This window comes from Sminthopsis crassicaudata, chromosome 1 (genome assembly GCF_048593235.1).
Source record: "Sminthopsis crassicaudata isolate SCR6 chromosome 1, ASM4859323v1, whole genome shotgun sequence".
NCBI lineage: Eukaryota > Metazoa > Chordata > Mammalia > Dasyuromorphia > Dasyuridae > Sminthopsis > Sminthopsis crassicaudata.
In genome coordinates, this window is record NC_133617.1 from 246,638,715 (window position 1) to 246,661,740 (window position 23,026).

At 33.1% G+C, this 23,026-nt stretch overlaps 1 protein-coding gene across 1 annotated transcript in view; it reads right to left on the reverse strand.

The window, feature by feature from the left end:
• B4GALT6 (beta-1,4-galactosyltransferase 6) overlaps positions 1 to 23,026 on the reverse strand; it is an 87,902-nt gene that overhangs the window by 52,574 nt on the left and 12,302 nt on the right. The window contains exon 2 of the mRNA XM_074277204.1: positions 3,063 to 3,179. Within this exon, the coding sequence (XP_074133305.1) occupies positions 3,063 to 3,179 (117 nt within the window). The remainder of the gene's footprint in view (positions 1 to 3,062; positions 3,180 to 23,026) is intronic.

The following is a 23,026-nucleotide window of genomic DNA, read 5'->3' on the forward strand; positions in this document are numbered from 1 at the left end:
ATGGCTAGTTCATTAGGAACTGCCCATCTTGGAGCAGCAAGTTCTCAAGGAACTTTGCCTGAGTTATGGTAGCTTCCTCCTTTCTGCTAGGGAATTTAGCCTGTATCTTTTTCCCTTGTTAGTTGCTAAACTCTTTTTTGGAACTTAGCCTGCTGCCAATAGTGCAATAATATCTTAGCCTCTTAATTTGGAGATAGTGTAAGTCTACAAATTCTTTTGAGAGATCTCATGACACTAATATGAAACCCCAATATATTTTGGGGTTCAACCCTAGCACCCCAGGATTATACACATTCATATATAAATTATCTTCTATATCCTATTTTTCATGGAAATGAATGTTTTTTCCAGTAGGCAGAAACAAGCTTTCTCAAACCAGCTCCTTATAAACCATTTCCTCTCACGAATGGTTTAAATGTCATGCTAAGCTTTTTTTTTTTTTTTTTCAATCTAATTAAAGATATTTATTGCCTGGAATTTTACCTTTTTTGCTATTACACATATGTCTGATTCCTTATTGGGGTAAATTTTTTTAAAGGAGTTCAGAGGAGAGAAAATGAGGTAATGAGAAAAATTGGGGAAAGAAAGTCTAAGAAAACTGATAATTGATTGCTTGACTCTAAAAATAGGATTTAAAAAAACCTAAGCTTGCCAGATTGAACAAAGATTTGAGAAAGGTTTTTTTCAAATAAAATTTTTGAATAAAAAATTATGTATGCTAAAAATAAAAAGAACTCTACAATATATTTTCAGTATCACATACAAGGAAAAAATGTGTAAGAAAAATTCAGGTTTGGAACTCTGCATATGCAGAGTTGAGGCTGCATATGCAACTGTTTCCCACTCACCTAATTGTGAATTTACAATATACCTTTTCCATCCTAGGAAAAAAAAAAGGGGATACTTTCACCTTCACCCCAATCAGACCACAAAATAAGAAATTTATTTATTTAGAATTTTATTGTGGAGAAGGTTTTTCTTGTAATTTCCTAATTTTTTCTAAGCTTTATTAAATTACTTGAAGGAGAAAACAAAAAAAAAAAAACCTATTTTCTAAGATGGTATTAAATCTGACATGCTTGACCTAGGACAAAGCCTACATTTGGCAGAGAAATCTACAGGAACACAAAAGAAAAACCACTGAGAATACCTAAACAAATACCTGCTTCCAAGATTTATTAAAAACACTTGCCCTTCTATCAATAATCCTTTGCTCTAGACACCTAAGTAGAAAAAAAAATTCTATCCCCCTCCCTTTCCAATAAAGGAAAGCCATGATAGCAAACACTATAATAGCAATTTTTAAAATAACAACAATCCATATTCTTTTACTGATTCATAAACTTATTGGACAAATATTTACTGGGCCTGTACTACTGATCAGTAACACTGACAAAGTAAAATGAACTACCAGATACATGGATGATTACTTCCCATTTAGACAAGGCTCCTTTGTTCTTTTACCAATAAGCCCTTGTCTTCAGTGGGCCCTGACTTTCACAAAAGATTCAGATTCTCTAAATAGTACTCAATTATATAAATATGATAATAGCCCAAATGTGTTTAATGGATGTTTTCTTTCCAATTATGTGAATTCTTTCCTCTCAAGAACAGCTGGGAATTTTAAACACTTCTATTTGTTGAACAGCAGTAAACACAATATATAAAGTACTTACAAGCTTAACAATTAACCTTCAATAGAATAATGAAAATTCTGAATTCATCACATTTTTTTCAATTTTAAAGAAAAGTTTAAGTGTTTTTGAAAAAAAATAATCTTCTGGTCACAGAAATTTAAACTGCAGTCAATTACTATAATTTTTTCTCTACTATTAAGAAAGGTAAGAAATATTTGGAAATTTTAATCTAGAAGCCAGAAAGGTGAAGAACAATAAAAAAAATTCTTGCTTTTTGATTTGTTGCATCACAAATTAAATTGGAAAAATCATATTGAGGATTTTTAAAATTTATATGACATATATATAAACATATACATATGTAAAAAGGACAAAAAAAAGGTTTTTCAGACCTTTAATTTTAACAATGTGGGGTACTCCCAGTAAGGAAGAGAAATCTCTCCCTTGAATAAATTGCCAATTTAAATGGAACTCAGAGTCTCAGAGTCACCCAGAGCATGGTAAGGCTTAGTGTTTTGCCCATGGTCACAAAGCAAATATATGACAGAGAGAAGATTTAAACATATTTCTTGCTCTGACATAATGCCTCCCATGAAAATTGTGATAGACAGAAAGATATATGTATGTATATATGTGTGTGTGTGACATTGCATGAAGATTCAATTGAGAGACAGCTGAGTAGTATAGTGGATAGAGCACCAGCCCTGGAGTCAGGAGGTCCTGAGTTCAAATTCAGCCTCAAGACACTTGACACTATCTGTATGACCCGGGCAAGGTAATTAACTGTGATGTGTGAGAGAGACAGAGACAGAGACAGAGACAGAGAGAAAGAAGAGACAGACAGAGATGGAGAAAGAGAGAAAATTGTTTTGAATGAAACCAAATCTATATATAACAAATCCTTAGGATTATCTAACTACACAACTTTAGATCTCAACATATATTTTCAATAGAAATTTCTCTTCTTAATTTTATAGATAATGACTATGGAAAGTTATTGCACTCCAACTTATACTCCATATTCTTTCATAGAATAAGCATATAGGAAACCCACAGCCCTTTGGAAATTATGAACAGAAATATCTTTATGTGGCTAATTCCTTCTTAAAATAATAGGTAAATCAAAATTTTGTCCATATAATGCTTTTATTTTATTTTGTTGTAAGAATTAATATTTTTGTACTTAACATAATCACTTTACTAAAATTTGCCTTCATCTTCTAAAATGCATATGACATACAATACCTAGTTTGGGAAAGTTAAGTTATTTCAAAAGAAGTCAATAATAAATATACAAGAAGATATTTTCAACTTTAACAAATATTCATATGGGGGGAACCTAGAGTTTAATTATTTCAACTACTGCTTACTCTAAAAATAGAAATCAATGTAAAGCAAAATATTCTAAGCAGGAAATATTCTTACCTGTACCATTGAGAGTAGCATTTTTATTTGTGTATAGTCTGATCATATGTCCTATTGTTTTCACATTTTCTTTCAACATTATACCTCGGGCTTGTACCATAAACAGATAGGTGTTGACTATAAAGACAAGAAAAACATAAAATAACATACTATAAATATTGTATTTAATATAACAATTTCTCAAATTGTTAGCTATTACAACCTAAACTGATTTTATCTAGTTTGCTAAAGAGAAAACAAAGAAAAATAAAACACTAGAAAATTACTCTCCACATTACCCAAATTACCTACTTAGTGTTGTTTAAACATAAAGTAATAATGGCAGGCTGACAAATGAGTTCTGATTCAATCAATGAGGGATGGAAAAAATATAATCTCAATCAACCTCAATGATTGCCCAAACCACACCATTCTAAGCACACTTGCTCCTTCTACCACATTTTTAATTAAATTAAAGCATGAAAAATATTTTCTGACTCAATGTAGCATAATTAACATTTTAAAATTCTTGCTTTTTCCTTAAGTCCTTTAAAAATTTCTCACAATTTATAGAGTACTTTATAGTTAGTTCAATTAATTGATCCAGTGTTTTCAGATCACTATTTCCATTTTACATAAAAGTTAAGTCAGAGAAGTTAAGTGACTTGCACAAGATTCATAGAAATTAAATAACTGAAAACACTTAATATCAGCAGCCATTGAGAGAATCAAGATTAAAACCCAAAGTCTTCTGCCTGCTCTGGCTTCTTTCAAACATACAAATATCTACCCTAACCCTGTAAAATACTTTGCACATAATGTTTATGTGTGCATATTGTTTCTCTAATGTAATTGAGGGTAGGGATTGTTTCATTTTTGTCTTTGAATCCCTAATCCCCAGAAAAATGCCTAGCACACAGCAGGCATTATTTCAATTAATTAAAATTATAGATAGAATGAAGATAAACTAGTTGATTAATGACACATAGCATATATATGTATATGTATACATACATATGTATGTGTATATACACATATATATTCCTTTAAATTTGCAAGGTACTTTATATGTTATTTGATCTTTACAACAAACTTGTGAGGCAGGTATTATTATTCCTATTTTACAGATGAGGAATCTGAGGCTGAGAAATGTTAAATGATTTGCCCAGTCAAACTGCTAGTAAATGTCTAAGGCAGAATTCACATAGGCATTCCTGATTCAAAGTTCACCACTCTATCCACTATTCCATGGAGCCGGAAAAATATTAATTTGCTCTGCTTGACCTGCTTACAACCTTCCCTTTTCCACATATTAAATTGAATTTCCCAAAACCCAAATGGGAAAGAGTACAATGAAGTACAATCTTCTTTAAAACAAATGGGCAGCAATGAAAGATGATTAGTAAAGAAACAAAGTTATATGTTTCATTTGCTTTCCAGTCTTTCAAAATGGAAATAAAGAATCTGATTTCAATCCAGTTTTACTTCAGGCATGGACACAATGTTTCTAGAAACCTGAACAGTAAATACATTTTATTTATTCAGACAGGATTTCCTGGTTTATAGAGAGCAGATTTTTCTTCTAGCTCTGGATTTTTTTAAGCCATAGACTAAAGAAAAGGAATAATCACCAAAAAAAAAAAAAAAAAAAAAAAAAAAGCTTCTTCAGTGAAACTAAAAATAATTTCTGCTGAAACAAGTGACTTACGTAATACCACACCTAATACATTCAATTTACAGAATACAGGAGAATTGCACTCCTAAAATAAACTAGCAATGTTTTTATTCTGTCTTCAAAGACCTTTATAGCATTTCGATCGTTCTATTAAAATCAAGCATTAGCTTCTAACTTCTTTATTAATTCACTTCACTTTGTATCTGCTGTCCTGGAACAAGATGTTTCTCCAAAGCTAAGCTCATAACTTCTAAACTCACCACCAGGATGCTAACTCAAGCCTTGATTGACAACACTTCCTCCACCTTCCTCTCCCCCTGAATGATAAGAGTACCAAAGCCTCCCAAAGCTTTCCTTTATAAAGGAAAGTAAGTGGATGCTTAACTCACTCTCTACTTTTCATCTGCTGCCTGATTTCAACCCTAGGAAACAAGATGTCCCCACATCAGATAACTCAGATATCTCCCCCTCCCCTTTTTCTTCCTCTTTTTTGTATGTTTTCTTCACTCCCCCAATCAGATGTCAGCTCCTTGAAAGCAAGGATTGTCTTTATTAACTGCATCTCCTAGTACTTAATATAATAATGTCTGCTATATAATAGGTATTTATTTAATAAATGTTTTGATAGTAATGATTTAATCTTAAAATAGATGTTAAATTATTACTTTGTTTAATATGTGACTGACTCCAAACTCATAAATCCTTCTAAATTCTAAAGAAACTATGAATTTGAACATACACACACACATACACATACCCTTCAAAAATTAAACAATAAAATGATAAAATGTTAAGACTGTTGAAGTTTTATCATACATCCAAACTCTTTTAAAAATCACAAAAGTTGAAAATATTAATGTTGACAAACTAATATAACAATAGTAGGTAAAACTGAATCATCCAACTATTGTATTTTTAATTATAACTACATTTTTTTTCTTTTTTTCTGAGGCAATTGGGGTAAAGAGACCAGGGTCACACAGCCAGGAAGTGTTAAGAGTCTGAAGTTATATTTGAACTCAAGTCCTCCTGGGTTCAGGGCTGGTGCTCTATCCACTGTGCCACCTAGCTGCCCCACAATTACATTTTTAAAAGTGACTAAAGTACCACCTCACATCTATTGGATTGGCTAATATGACAGAAAAGGAAAAATAATGAATTTTGGAGGAAATGTAGGAGAATTGGGATACCAATACATTGTTGATAGAGTTGTGAACTGATCTAGCCATCCTGCAGAGCAAAATGGAACTCTGCCCAATAGGATATCAAACCAAACCTACCTTTTGACCCAGCAATACCATCACTAATACTAGGCCTATATCCTCAAGAGATTAAAAGAGGGGAGGGATCTAATTGTACACAAATATTTACAGCAACTCTTTTGAAGTTTAGCAAAACAATTTGGAAATTGAGGAGAATAAGCCCATTAGGGGAATGTCAAGCTTTGGTATATGAGTGTAATGGAATAATATTGTGCTAAAAAAAAATTATGAGCAGAAAGATTTCAGAAAAACCTGGAAAGATGTATATGAACTGATGCAAAGTGAAATGAGAAAAACCAGGAGAACATTATACACAGTAACAAGAAATACTTTGCAACAATCAACTGTGAATAACTTAGCTATTCTCAGCAAGACAATTGGAAAGGCCTCAAGATGAAAAATGCTATCTACTTAGAGAAAGAACTCATGAAGTCTGAATGCAGCCTGAATTAATGCTGTTTTTCACTTCCTGTATCTCTGAGGATTTTTTTCCTTTTGTTGTCTTCTTTCATCATATAACTAATATGGTAATGTGCTCTGCATGATTAAATATATATAACCTATATAAAATTGTTTACTGTCTCACAGAATGAGGGAGGGAAGGAGGGAGAGAGAAATGTGATATAGTAATAAAAATGATAAACATATAACTTCCAAAAGAAAAAAAGGTTAGAACTGGCCTTTAAAATCACTTACTCCGACCCTATCATTTTACATAAGACAAATATTTGGAAACAATGAGGTCAAGAAATTCCTTTTTTATGTTTCTAAACAAATTCAAGGTGATGTGAGATTATGGCCTAGATGCCAAAATTGATGTGCTAAGTGGGATAGAAGAATTCTAATTCACTGACTTAAGCAAAATAGGGATAACTAAGAAATTATTCATATAAATTAAGACAAAAAGGGAGAGAAATATGTCCAAAGCTATTTACAGTTGTCATGGATGAGATTCAATTCAGAATCCAAATGAAAGAAGGATCCTTTGTAGGAAAAATAAAGTGTTCCTATTTAAGAATGATATTGTGATGACTGCATCAAATTCCCAAGCGAGCCTTAATTACTCAAATGAGTTTAGTCTAACTATCCACATAAATGGATAAAGGTCTATTATTCAGATTATGTGATACAGTTGGACAATTAGAGATATTACATAACTCTTGGATAGACACCACAGAAAGATGACAAACTATAGGCTGTTAGTTGAACAGAAGAAAGAGGTCAGTTGAATTACATCTGATAAATAACAAAGACATTTCAATGAATAGAATTGTTCCCTGAAATAAAATCCCATTTATTTTACATAAATATTCTCCAACAATGTTATGTGGCTACAATATCTAAAAAATTAAAACTGTAAGGAGCTTTTTAACAAAAACAAATTGAATTCTCAAAGTGCTATAAGAGATATAAAACCAATCTGTTATCAGAAAAGGAAGCAGTAAAAGGACAATAGATAATAGATGCACTAATACTTATTACAGTAATGTTAGGAGATCTAGAGAAAGGCTTCTACATTAGGTAGACTCATTCGTATTTATTTATACACATATGGACAAGGGTTGCAAAGAATGAATGGATTACAATCAGAATTTTTGAAGGTAGTATCCATCTTTTAAACTTTTAATATAATAAAACATTGAAGATAAAGTATGGGAAGTTCATATTAAAACCAGAGTTCATGTGATGACAGTCAATAAAGAGCAAGAGAACATGAGAGAAAAAAATTCTTTACAAGGAAGGGAAATTTGGGGGTCTTTTCTGGGTTATCAGCAGAGAATTCCAATTGAAAATTAAAATAGCATCAGTCATATTCTGTTCAGTCTAGATTTTCAATAATAAAAAATATCCTTTAAAATACAGAAAAAAAAACCTTTTACATAAAGTACTATGGCAATATGATAAAACACTAAAATTTTTCTATTATTTTCTAGTCTTCCAGAAAGAGCTGCCTCTGCAATTATGAAAAAAGTGGTCAATACCCTGATATTAACCTCTTTGGGAAAGTAATTTTAATTTAATTCAAATGTTTATTACACTAATAAATGAAATAAGTAGTCTGATGGAAGGGTTAAAAGGCCTTCCCAGGAGTCAAGTCAACTTGTATTAAAATCTATTCTGTAGTAAAATAGTTCTGTAGCATTGGACAAAACACTTAACTTTTCAGTGTCCCAGGAAACTAAATTTTAAGTGGCAAAACAGCTGGAGATCTGCATTGCTAGAGGAAATTTCATCTCTTAAGAGTTTAATACACTGAAAAAAATCACAGGGCTAGCCTCCATTCCCCATCCCAATACCTCAAAAAACATGCGTGTGGATTTGTATAATTATTTGGTTTCCTCCTATGTAAAATAAAATAAAAGGATAAAGTAGACAGACTATCTAAAGTGCCTCCAGTTCTAAATCAATGATTTTAGGATTCTAAATGATAGAGACTTGATTGATTAAATCCCCAATAGAGGAATTCAAAATGATGACCAGTTGTCAAATTGCCTTCATCAAATCTATAACATGAACTTCTGAAAATCTTACCCTTTTTTAATCAAGTACCATTTTACTTACTGTCTCAGGGATTGAATGAGGGATATAGGATCATAGGATCATTAAGACACCTTGGAGATCAAGTTTAAATTTTTATAAATAAAGGAAACTGAGGTTCAGAAAGATTAAGTAGTCTGGTAAAGGCTAAGTTGCAAGGACTACCTAGTTTAAACTGTACAGAAATATTCTCAACAATATAATAGACAAATGGCCATTGAGCCTCTGACTGAAGAATTCCAAGGAAGTGGAACCCCACTAAGTTTTGAGGCAGTCCCCAGATTGTTTTGATTTCTTGCAATTTCCAAACATAATTCCTACATTCTTCCCTATGAGACAGTTTTTCAAATAAAGAGAGCTATCATATTCCTGCTAAATTTTGTCCTCATTAGGTTAGACATCTCCATTTCTTTCAAATGTAGGACTACTGTCACGCAAGTAACAACTTTTAGATGCTATCTAATCTTCTGATATGAAGAAACAGCTAACTAGCACAGTAGATAGAGTGCCAGGCCTGAAATCAAAGAGATGAATCTTTCTGATTGTGAAATTGTTGTGAAATGGAATTGTGAAATGATCCGACCATTCTGAAGAGCGATCTGGAACTATGCCCAAAGGGCTATAAAACTTTGCATACCCTTTGACCCAGTAATCCCGTTACTGGGTCTGTATCCTAAGGAAATTATAAAGGAGGGAAAAGGGCACACATGTGCAAAAATATTTGTATCAGCTCTTTTTGTAGTAACAGAATTGGAAAATGGGTATATGCCCATCAATTGAGGAATGCCTGAATGAGTTGTGGCACATGAAGATAACAGAATATTATTGTTCTATTAAAAAAATGATGAACAAGCTGATTATAGAAAGGCCAGGAAAAATTTACACGAACTCATGCTGAGCAAACAAGCAGAACCAGGAATACATCATACACAAAAATAGCAAGAATATATGGTTTTTATGAAAGACTTGGTTCTTCTCAATGGTTCAGTGATCCAAAATAATCCCAATAAACTTTGGACAGAAAATGCCATCCGCATCCAGAAGATTGAATGTAAATCAACACATGCAATGTTCACTTTTTTCTACTTTTTTTCTCTCCCATGGTTTTTCCCTTTTGTTCTGATTATTCTCTGCTAACATAATTCATAAAGAAATGTGTATTAAAAATAAAATAAAATAAATTTTAAAGGGGAAAAGACGTACACATCCAAAAAAGTTTATAGCAAATATATATATATGTATATATATATATATATATATATACACACATATATATACACAAACATATATGCATATGCTTATATATATATATATATATCATATAAACCATAGAAAAAAATAAGTCTACCCTTGATTACCAGATTCATACAGCTATGTTTTTCAGAATACTGTTTTCAACCCCCATGCTTACATCATATTTTAAAATTTACAAACAGCTTTCTTTGCAACAATATTGCAAGACAGTATTCTATCATCTTTATTTTATAAAGTAAAAAACTGAGGCAAAGAGCAGTTAATTGATTTCCTAAGGGCAAAGTAAGCATCAAACTAAAATCTTTTAATGTAAGTAAGGCTAGGGGCTGTTTTCAATTCAACACACTGGGAAATAAAGGAAATAGAAAATTGTTAAGCTCTGAGCACTGTAGATTTTACCAAAACTAAATCATCCAAATATAGCAGAAAACTGCTGGATAATGGAAATTTGGAATTAAATGTCAAAATCATGCTTTTTTTAATATCCCAAGATGTCAAAAATCAAAAACCGATGAGAACACATGATCTTGAAATCACCTGTGACAAAGTTTTATAATAGTTTCCAATATTATAATTTTTAGAATGCATGGTGAGGTGGTGGATGGATAAAAATGTATCATATTATACCCTTAGAAACCAATATAAAATCAATTAGCTATGTTAAAAATAATTTCCTATTCATTAAACAGCCTTCTTTAAATTATTATCCTTAGAGATCTAATCCCTGAAGGTGAAAAACCATTTGAAAAGACAGATTTCTTAATAAGAAAGTATCAAGAAAAACAGCACAAAAATAATATCTAAGGAAAACAACTAATTCATTATTGTTTAAAAGTGTTTCCATGGCCTATAATTACAACTTAAAATCACAAATCTTGGTTAACCTACCCTTGAGTAATTGGAACTCATAATTAACAGGTTCCAGAAAAAAAGACAGGGCAAAAAAGTGAATACCTAAAATTCTTAAAAGCCATGAGATAACCTGCCAAGAGACATTGCAACTAATAATCACTTATTAAACATCTACTATTTGCCAAGCACTATTTTCTGTCTTCAGAACAAATACAAAAAGGAAACACTTCCTGCCTTCAAGTGAGGAAACAATAAAATGCAGCACAGCCACTGCTGTCCTGCTAGTGCCTTGCTGCTGCCGCCTTCAGTCTGTAGAGGAAGCTTGGTTATACCATGCAGCCCCCCCCCCCAAAAAAAAAGTGGAGCATTTGTTTTTCTTGTTAATTTGTTTTCTTTTATTCTTCTTTGACAAAATGAGCAAAAAATTAAAGCATACTCTAACTATTTATAACTTCTATATGGATAGAGAGCAGACTTTAAACTCTGAGGAGACTAAAAACAGACTGTCTTCAAATGAATCCCCAATGGAGGAAATCATCTGGGTCCTTGGCGCACAAGACTCTCAAAGAAGAAATTAAAAAGGCTCTCACAAGAGAGCTAGAAGAAAAATGGAAAAAGGAAAGGGAAGCTTGGCAAGAGGGTATGGATAAGTCATCCCACTCACTTAAAGATAGAGTGGATAAAGAAATCAAATTCTTGAAAAACAGAATTAGTGAGTTGGAAAAAGAAAACAGCTCACTAAAAAATAAAATTGGTGAAATGGAAAAAAATTCCATAGAACAAAACAACTCACTTAAAAAACTCAATTAGACAATTAGAAAAAGATATAAAAAAAAGTGAGTGAAGAAAATACTTCATTGAAAAATCATAATTGAGCAAATAGAAGTGAATGACTCGAGGAGACACCAAGAATCAGTCAAGCAAAACCAAAAAAATGAAACAATGGGGAAAAAATGTCAAATATCTTTTGGGAAAACAACAGACCTGGAAAATAGATCCAGGAGAGAGAACATAAGAATTATTGGACTCCCTGAAAAATATGATGAAAAAAAGAGCTTGGACACCATTTTTCAGGAAATTATCAAAGAAAACTGTCCAGATGTTATAGAAATAGAGAGTAAAATAGAAATTGAAAGAATTCATTGATCATTTACTGAAAGGGACCCTAAAATCAAACCACCAAGAAATATAGTGGCCAAATTCCAGGACCATCAGATGAAGGAAAAAATACTGCAAGCTGCTAGGAAAAAAACAATTCATATATGGAGGAGCCACAATAAGGATTATCCAGGATCTAGTAGCATCCACATTAAAGGATCGAAGGGTCTGGAATATGATATTCCAAAAGGCTAAGGAACTTGGTATGCAGCCAAAAATAACTTACCCAGCAAAAATGAGCATCTTTTTCTAGGGAAGAAAATGGACATTCAACAAAATAAGTGAATTTCATCTATTTTTGATGAAAAAAAACCAGAACTAAACAAAAAGTTTGATCTACAAATATAGAACTCAAGAGAAACCTAAAAAGGTAAAAAGAAATCTTGTGTAAAGAATGTATACATTGTTCTAGAAACTAAAGGTGGAAAGGAAATTATACCCAGAAAAGGGTAAAATGGGGGTAATACATCTCACAAAGAGGTAAAGGAAACCTATTATATCTGAAAGAAAGAATGCAAGAGGATGAACATAGTGTGTATTGTACTGCCATCAGAATTGGCTTAAAGAGAAAAATATTAGAAATATTCGATTTATGGTGAAACTTCTCCCACCTCATTGAAAAGTGGGAGAGGAAAAATGAAAAGGGAAGGAGTATATTAAACAGAAGGGAATACAGAAATTGTGAGGAAAAGGGATAAGATGGGGGGAATAACTCTAAGTGGGGAGAAAGATACTAAAAAGGTAGAAGCAAGTGGTGCTCACAAGTTTAATACTGGGAAGGGGGATAAGGGGGAAGGAGAGGAGAAAAGCATAAGCAGGGATTAACAAGCTGGCAAGTAATACAGAATTGGTAATTTTAACCATAACTGTGAATGGGGTAAACTCCCCCATAAAGAAGAAGCGGTTAGCAGACTGGATTAAAAGCCAGAATCCTACAATATGTTGTTTGCAGAAAACACACCTAAAGCAGGGTGATACTTACAGAGTAAAGGTAAAAGGTTGGAGCAGAATCTACTATGCTTCAGGTGAATTAAAAAAGCAGGGGTAGCAATCTTCATCTCAGATCAAGCAAAAGCAAATTGATCTAATTAAAAGAGAAAAGGAAGAGCACTATATCTTGCTAATGGGTAGCATAAATAATGAAGCAATATCAATATTAAACATATATGCATCAAGTGGTGTAGCATTTAAATTCTTAAAAGAGAAATTAAAAGAGCTGCAAGAAGAAATAGACAACAAAACTATAATAGTAGGAGATCTCAACCTTGCACTCTAAGAATTAGATAAATCAAACCACAAAACAAATAAGAAAGAAGTCAAAAAGGTAAATTGAATATTAGAAAAGTTAGATAGGATAGATCTTTGGAGAAACCTAAATGGAGACAGAAAGGAGTACACTTTCTTCTCAGCAGTTCATGGAACTTATACAAAAACTGAAGCGAATATAATAAAGATGACATTACTCCCTAAACTAATCTATTTATTTAGTGTCATACCAATCAGACTCCCAAGAAACTATTTTAATGACCTAGAAAAAAATAACCACAAAATTCAAATGGAAGAACAAAAGGTCGAAAATTTCAAGTGAATTAATGAAAAAAAAAAAAAAATCAAATGAAGGTGGCCTAGATGTACCTGATCTAAAACTATATTATAAAGCAGCAGTCACCAAAACCATTTGGTACTGGCTAAGAAATAGACTAGTTTATCAGTGGAATAGGTTAGGTTCACAGGACAAAATAGTGAACAACTATAGCAATCTAGTGTTTGAAAAACCCAAAGATCCAAACTTTGGGGATAAGAATTCATTATTTGACAAAAACTGCTGGGAAAATTGGAAATTAGTATGGCAGAAATTAGACATGGACCCACACTTAACACCACATACCAAGATAAAATCAAAATGGGTCCATGATTTAGGCATAAGGAATGAGATCATAAATAAATTAGAGGAACATAGGATAGTTTACCTCTCAGACTTGTGGAGGAGGAAGGAATTTGTGACCAAAGAAGAACTAGAGGTCATTCTTGATCACAAAATAGAAAATTTTGATTACATCAAATTAAAAAGCCTTTGTACAAACAAAACAAATGCAAACAAAATTAGAAGGGAAGCAACAAACTGGGAAAACATTTTTATAGTTAAAGGTTCTGATAAAGGCCTTATATCCAAAATATATAGAGAATTGACTCTAATTTATAAGAAATCAAGCCATCCTCCAATTGATAAATGGTCAAAGGATATGAACAGACAATTTTCAGATTATGAAATTGAAACTATTTCCACTCATATGAGTGTTCCAAATCACTATTGATCAGAGAAATGCAAATTAAGACAACTCTGAGATACCACTACACACCTGTCAGATTGGCTAAAATGACAGGAAATAATAATGATGAATGTTGGAGGGGATGCAGGAAAACTGGGACATTGTTGTATTACTGGTAGAGTTGTGAATTAATCCAACCATTCTGGAGAGCAATCTGGAATTATGCCCCCAAACTTATCAAACTATGCATACCCTTTGATCCAGCAGTGCTACTACTGGGCTTATATCCCAAAGAAATACTAAAGAAGGGAAAGGGATCTGTATGTGCCAAAATGTTTGTGGCAGCCCTTGTTATAGTGACTAGAAACTGGAAAATAAATCAATGCCCATCAATTGGAGAATGACTGGGCAAATTGTGGTATATGAATGTTATGAAATATTATTGTTCTGTAAGAATGACCAGCAGGATGAATACAGAGAGGCTTGGAGAGACTTACATGAACTGATGTTGAGTGAAATGAGCAGAACGAGGAGATCATTATACATTTTAACAATGATACTGTATGAGGATGTATTCTGATGGAAGTGGATATCTTCAACAAAGAGACGATCTAATTTAGTTCCAATTGATCAATGATTGACAAAATCAGCTACACTCAGAAAAGGAACACTGGGAAATGTGTAAACTGTTTGCATTTTTGTTTTTCTTCCCAGGTTATTTTTACTTTCTGAATCCAATTCTCCCTGTGCAACAAGAGAACTTGTTCGCTTCTGCACACATATATATTTATCTAGGATATACTATAACATTTAACATGTATATAAGACCCCCCTTGCCATCTAGGGGAGGGGGTAGAGGGAGGGAAGGGAAAAGTCGGAACAGATGTGAGCACAAGGGATAATGTTGTAAAGAATTACACAGGCATATGTTCTGTCAATAAAAAGTTATAATAAAAAACTTTTTAAAAAAAGAATAATCCATACAGCCTGAATAAAGGCACAAAGATATTAAATTGCCTTCAAATACTTTTTTTAAAACTCCCAATCATTAAGTAGAGTTTTACACACATTCATTATAACGATCAAATAGAATACAGCATAAAATTTCATGTTTCATCAGAGAAAGTTTAAGGAGATCCTTGTTCAGCTTCCATACCCACAGAAAGCTAATTTCAAATCAATAGGAAATATTCTTACCCCTGCCCTTTGGATGAAGAAGATTGTCAAATCTCTTCCTACCTCAAACTCTATAGCTCCTAGGGACTAGTGTGCACTTAGCTTTTTAAATTCCCCTTCCTATCTTTCCATACCTTATACCTTACACACACACACACACACACACACACACACACACACACACACACACACACACATATTCTATAATCCAGTGATTCAGGTCTCTTTGCTCATCTTAAACATGACTCTCCATCTACCCAGCTCTGCATTTTTATGTTATTCCTAGCTAACACCTCACTCCCATGCTAAGGATGCTCCCCTTCCTCAATTCTGAATTATAGCACCTTGTCTTCTCTGAAGCTTTACCTAAAGTCTCATTTTACAAGAAGCCTCAGTCTTCCTTAATCTTATTGCTTTTTCTATAAGTCTACTCTCAGTTTATTTTATGTATACCTTATTTATTCAAAGCTTCACACACACACAAACACACACACTGAAATTTACTGATTCCTGGGAATGACTGTTTAGAGAAATTCAAGGTAGGAGACATTGGAGTTCTCTGGGTTATTTTGTAAAGTCCACTCATGTAAACCGACCAAGATGAAAGGAATTCCTTTTTGAACAACTACAATATAAATTTAGCTTACTTTAAACATGGTATTTTATCAAATTTTCAACTTGTATGAAACTACTGCTCTAACACATGAAAATTTATATATTATTTAACTAAATCATTTATTTAATTATGTAATATGTTTATGTTATATATATATATAGTAATAATTAATCAAATAATAATCAAATACTTATTTAAATAAATTATTTAACTAAAATAAACCACCATAAAATTTAGTGTATAAATGGGAATAAACTAAAAAAAGCCTTCCTAACAAAATCATAAGTGAAACAAGTATCTCCATTATCATCATTATTATTTAATATTGTATTAGAAATGCTAGGTATAGTAATAAAAACAAGAAAAAGAAACAGAAGGAATAAAAATCAGCAATGAGAAAACAAAATTATCACTCTTTGCAAATAAGTATGCTTAAAAAACTCTAGAAAATCAGCCAAAAAACCTAATAATTGACAACTTTACCAAAGTTGCAGGCTATAAAAGAAATCCACTTAAATTATTAGCATTCAATATATTACTAATAAAACCCAGCAGCAAGAGATAGAAAGAGAATTTCTATTTAAAATAACTACACACTTAGAAGTCTACTTGCCAAGACACACAAACAGAACCAGAAGAGCACAACTAAAAAAAGCTTTTCATACACAGATCTAAACAATGGAGAAATATTAATTACTCATAGATAGACTAAGCCAATAAAAATAAAAATGATCATTCAATCTAAATTCATTTAGTTATTCATTGCTATACCAATCAAGCTACCAAAAAAAATTTTATAGAACTAGAAAAAAAAAATTTATCCCCCCCAAAAATCAAGACTATCAAGAGAATCAAAACAAAAATAAAAAGGCATCCTAGCAAGATTTCAAATTATATTAGAAAGCAGTAATCAACCAATAGGAGGAATACAGAGAGGCTTGGAGAGACTTACATCAACTGATGCTGAGTGAAACGAGCAGAACTAAGGGATCATTATACACTTCAACAATGATACTGTATTCTGATGGAAGTGGATATCTTCAACATAGAGAAGAGCTAATCCAATTCCAATTGATCAATGATGGACAGAATCAGCTACATCCAGAAAAGGAACACTGGGAAATGAGTGTAAACTGTGAGCATTGTTTTGCTTTTGTTTTGTTTTGTTTTGTTTTTTTGGTTTTGTTTTGTTTCTCTTTCCAGATTATTTTTACCTTCCAAATACAATCCTTCCTTTGCAACAACAACAACAACAAAATTCAGTTCTGCACATATATATTGTACCTAGGATATACTATAAGATATTTAATATGTATGGGAATGCCTGCCATCTAGGGGAGGGGGTGGAGAGGAGGGGAAAAACTCAGAACAGAAGGGAGTACAAGGGATAATGTTGTAAAGAAAAAAAAATTTATCTATGCATATGTACTGTCAAAGAAAATGTTATAATTATAAAAATTAATAAAAATTTTTTTAAAAATTTCCCTTAAAAAAAAAAAAAAAAGAAAGCAGTAATCAAAACAGTCTGCTATTAAATAAGAAACAGAAGGGCTGATTAGTGGAACAAATTAGGCACATAATATATAATAAATGACTATCATAATTTAGTGTTTGATAAACCCAAAGATCTAAGCTTTGAAGGCAAAAATTCATTCTTTGACCAAAAAGGAAAAAAATAATAATGCTTAGAAAACTGGAGAGCAATCTGGAAGAAACTACTTAAGACCAACTTCTTTCACCATATCCTGAGATAAAGGTCCCATTTCTCAAATGAGTCAAATTTGCAAAAATAAAAACTATTTTCCAATTGAGTCAAAGATTATGAACAGACAATTTTCAGGAGACAAAACCAAAGCTATCAATAATCACATGAAAAAATGCTCCAAATCACTACTGACTAGAGAAATGCAAATCAAAACAATTCTGAATTACCACCTCACACTCATCAGATTGGCTAAAACCACAGAAAAGAAAAATGATAAATGATGAAGGGAATGTGAAAAATGGATATGCTAGTGCACTCTTGGTAGAGTTCCATTCTGGAGAACAATGTGAAACTAGGCCCAAAGGGCTATCCTTTGACCCCACAATAACATTATTAGGCCTGTACTACAACAACATCAAAGAAGAAGAAATAAGACCTATATGTATGGTGGCAAAGAACTGGAAAATGAGGGGATTCTCATCAAAAGGGGAAGGCTAAAAAAGTGGCATATGATTGTAACAGAATATTGTTTTATAAGAAATGATGAGCACGATAATTTCAGAAAAACCTGGGAAAACTCGTATAAACTTATCCAAAGTGAAGTGAGAAGAACCGGAACAATCTACAAGGTAAAAACAATATTGTAACAATAATCAACTGTGAAAAACTTGACAACACTGATAAATTAAATGATCCATGACAATTTGTGAGGGACTCATAAAAATGCTATCTACTTCCAAAGAGAGAACTGATAAACGACAGGTGCAAAATAAAGCATATTTTTCCACTTTATTTTTCTTGGGGGTTTTTCTAGCAACATGACTAATATGGAAATATGCTTTTACATGTCTTCATAATTACTTGTTTTCTCAATGAGGAGGGGAGAGATTAGAGAGAAAAACCTGAAAATGAAAATTGAAAAATAAATGAATGATAAATATATTAATTAGTTTTTTAAAATAGACTATTATATAGAACATCAGTGGCCTTAAAAGAAATCTAACATCAAAGATTAAAAGCAACTCTTACTGATTTTAAAATTAGATTATGAAACCTAGGAATAGATTAGAGAATCAGGGGAGAAAAGGCTGGTAACTAAGAAGATTAAATATAATCAGTTAAGAAACTTACAGTAAGGGGGGCAGAGCCAAGATGGTGGAGAAGATACACGTGAATTTGTAAGCTCCCTTCTTCCCTCATTACCAATTAGTTAAATCAGCCTCAAAAATAACCCTGGACTGATAAAAAAAACGACAAGGATTAGAAGCACAACTTACCAGCTGAAGAGAATCTGGAATTTCAACAGAAAAGGTCGGTTCCGAGGGGAGGGGAAAAAAAGGCCAGCACAGACAAGTTTAGGTGGTAACACACTGTGCCGATCAGGCTGGGGAAAACTCTGGGATCAAAGAAGCCACTGAGATAGAGGGATCTGACACAGGGTGTTAACTCTTCTTTGCTTATAAAATAGCAGTTCAGAAGAGAAATCAAGCCACTTTAAAATATAAAGCCAGATCCTAGAACCACCCCAATCCAGAAGGGACCTAATAGATCTTGACATGACTGTGCAGCCGCCTTCTGCTGCCTGGGGCTTCTCCTTGGGGTAGTTAAGAGCCTGAACAGCGGGGACACAGCCCTAGGCAGCCTCTAATCCACAAAGTGCCGGGCTCAGCCTGAGGCAGTGGAATTCTAGCAGCCAAGGAATTCCCAGAGAAGCTGAACCTTTGAAATGGTTTCCGGGCACACACTTCCAGTTTGAGTGCAGGGGCTTTTCACATCAGCTGCTGATATCCACGCCCCACAGGAGGCATTGGCTGGGGTTTGTGACGCTCTCACTGTTCAGCCTTAAACCTCAGGGCAGTAGCTAGGCCCCACAGTGGGGTCCTTCACTGGGCACTCCTCACAGCGCAGCAATACTAACCACCTCTGAGGCATTTCTGGGGAGGGGGGAAGGGAACTCTCTCCCAGAGCTCTCTCTTAGCTCAGGCACAGGACTCTGCATCCATCCTGTCTGGGAGGAAGCTGATAAATAAATAAATAAATTTCTTACCCCAAGGGCAAACCCCAACAGATTTTTAACAGTAAGAAGCTGAAGAGAACGACTGACACCTTCTACACAGAGAAAGAGCGGGTATCCAACCCCAAGGAAGCTAACAGCAGACAGTCTCCAGATAACACCCTAAAGGGGAATGATCCCTGCCCTCCATCACATAACTCTCTTCTAGAAGAGACTATTAAAAAGTTAAGAGAGTTTGAAGAAAAATGGGGAAAGGAAAGAGAAGCTATGACAGAGAATAACAACGTCCTGAAATTTGGGTTGGAAAAAATAAGGAATTCACAGGAGATTTAGGGAAACAAAATTTGTGAATTAGAAAAGGTTAAAAAATCACAGGAAAGTAGGATTTCTGAATTGAAAAAAATAAAAAAGTCTCAAGAAAGTAGGATTTCTGAAATGGAAAAAGAAAATAATTCACTTAAAAAAATTAGTGAAATAAAAAAAAATTCAACAGAGCAAAATAATTCATTTAAAAATTCAATTGGGCATATACAAAAAGAATTAAAAAATGTGAATGAAGAAAATAATTCATTAAAAATCAGGACAGAACAAACAGAAATGAATGATTCATTGAGAAACCAAGAATCAGTCAAACAAAACAAAAAAAACAAAAAAAAAAAAAAATGAAAAGTTGGAGAATAATGTCAAATACTTACTGGGAAAAATCTATACACCTGGAAAATAGATCTAGGAGAGATAATCTGAGGATCATTGGACTTCCCGAAAACTATGATCAAAAAAAGAGCCTAGATTCTATTTTACAGGAAATCATCAAAGAGAACTGTCCAGAGATAATAGAAACAGAAGGGAAAATAGGCATGGAAAGAATTCATCGAACACTTTCGGAAAAAGACGCTAAAAAAAGAACTCCACGGAACATTGTGGCTAAGCTGCAGAACTACCAAACTAAGGAAAAAATATTGCAAGCAGATAGGAAAAAACAACTCAAATATCAAGGTGCCACAATAAGGGTCACCCAAGATCTGGTTGCCTCCACTTTAAAGGATCTAAGGGCCTGGAACCTGATATTCCGAAAGGCAAAAGAACAAGGATTGCAACCAAGAATAAACTACCCAGCTGAGTTTAGCATTTTCTTCCATGGAAGAAGATGGTCATTTAATGAAACAGAGGAATTCCATTTGTTTCTAAGAAAAAAACCAGACTTAAACAAAAAACTTGATCTACATTCACAAGACTGAAGAGAAGCAGAAAAAGTTAAAAAGAACTCTTGAGAACTGTATCTCTGTTGTGGATATACAGAAAGTCTGCAGTGATAATTTGATTTTACTGATATAATATTTAAAAAAGGGGGAGTAGTAAAGGGAAGGGGATACTATCAGAAAAAGGGGAAGGAGTGATAAAAAGAGGGAAACTACATCCCAGGAAGAGGCATAGAAAATCTACCACATTTGAGGGAATTTAGAGAGGGGGAGAAACATTGTGTGAATCTTACTCTCATCAGAGTAGGCTCAAAGAGTAAATAATTGACATATTTGTTTTTCAGAGAATTCTCTCTCACCTCATTAAAAGGGGGGAGAGGAAAAGGGAAAAGGAAAAGGGGAATAAGGGAAGGGTACAAGAAAGAGGAAGGGACTTAAAAGGAGGGGGGAGGGATACTAAAAAGGGAGGGCTGTGTGTCACAAGTGGGGTATATAAATTAAATACTGGGGAAGGGGTTCAGGGGGGTAAAGGGGGAAAAAAACATAATCAGGGGATAATATGATGGCAGGAAATACAGAATTAGTCATTTTAACTGTAAATGTGAATGAGATGAACTCTCCCATCAAACGGAAGCAGATAGCAGACTGGATCAAAAGTCAGAACCCTACAATATGTTGTTTACAGGAAACACACTTAAAGCAGGGAGATACAGAGTAAAGGTAAAAGGTTGGAGCAGAATCTATTATGCTTCAGGTAAAGCCAAAAAAGCAGGGATTGCCATCCTTATCTCAAATAAAGCAAAAGCAGAAATTGATCTAATTAAAAGAGATAAGAAAGGAAACTATATCCTGCTAAAGGGTAGCATAAACAATGAAGCCATATCAATACTAAACATATATGCACCAAGTGGTACAGCATCTAACTTCCTAAAGGAAAAGTTAAGAGAGTTTACAAGAAGAAATAGACAGCAAAACTATAATAGTGGGAGATCTCAACCTTGAACTCTCAGAATTAGACAAATCAAACCACAAAACAAATAAGAAAGAAATTAAAAAGGTAAATAGAACATTAGAAAAACTAGGTATGATAGACCTTTGGAGAAAACTGAATGGTGATAAAAAGGAATATACTTTCTTCTCAGCGGTTCATGGAACCTATTAAAAAATTGACCATATAGTAGGACATACAGATCTCAAAATTAAATGCAGGAAGGCAGAAATAATAAACTAGATAGATCGAAAACTGAGAAAGAAAACTATAGACCAATTTCCTTAATGAATATTGATGCTAAAATCTTAAATAAGATATTAGCAAAAAGACTTCAGAAAATCATCCCCAGGATAATACATTATGATAAAGTAGGATTTATACCGGGAATGCAGGGCTGGTTTAATATTAGGAAAACTATTAGTATAATTGACCATATTAATAATCAAATTAATAAAAACCATATGATCATCTCAATAGATGCAGAAAAAGCATTTGATAAAATCCAATATCCATTCCTACTAAAAACACTTGAGAGTATAGGAATAAATGGACTATTCCTTAGAATAATCAGGAGCATATATTTAAGACCGTCAGTAAGCATAATATGTAATGGAGATAAACTGGAACCTTTCCCAGTAAGATCAGGATTGAAACAAGGTTGCCCATTATCACCATTACTATTCAATATTGTATTAGAAATGCTAGCCTCGGCAATAAGAGTCGAGAAAGAGATTAAAGGAATAAGAGTAGGTAATGAGGAAATCAAACTGTCACTCTTTGCAGATGATATGATGGTATACTTAGAAAACCCCAGAGATTCTAATAAAAAGTTATTAGAAATAATTCACAACTTTAGCAAAGTTGCTGGATATAAAATAAATCCACATACATCCTCAGCATTTTTATACATCACCAACAAAATGCAATAGCAAGAGGTACAAAGAAAAATTCCATTCCAAACAAATGTTGAGAGTATAAAATATTTGAGAATCCATCTACCAAAAAAAAGTCAGGAATTATATGAGCAAAATTACAAAACACTTGCCACAAAAATAAAGTCAGATTTAAATAATTGGAAAGACATTCAGTGCTCATGGGTAGGCCAAGCAAATATAATAAAGATGACAATATTCCCCAAACCTATTTATTTAGTGCTATAACAATCAGACTCCCAAGAAACTATTTGAATGACCTAGAAAAAAATAACAACAAAATTAATATGGAAGAATAAAAGGTCAAGAATTTCAAGGGAATCAATGAAAAAACAGTCAGATG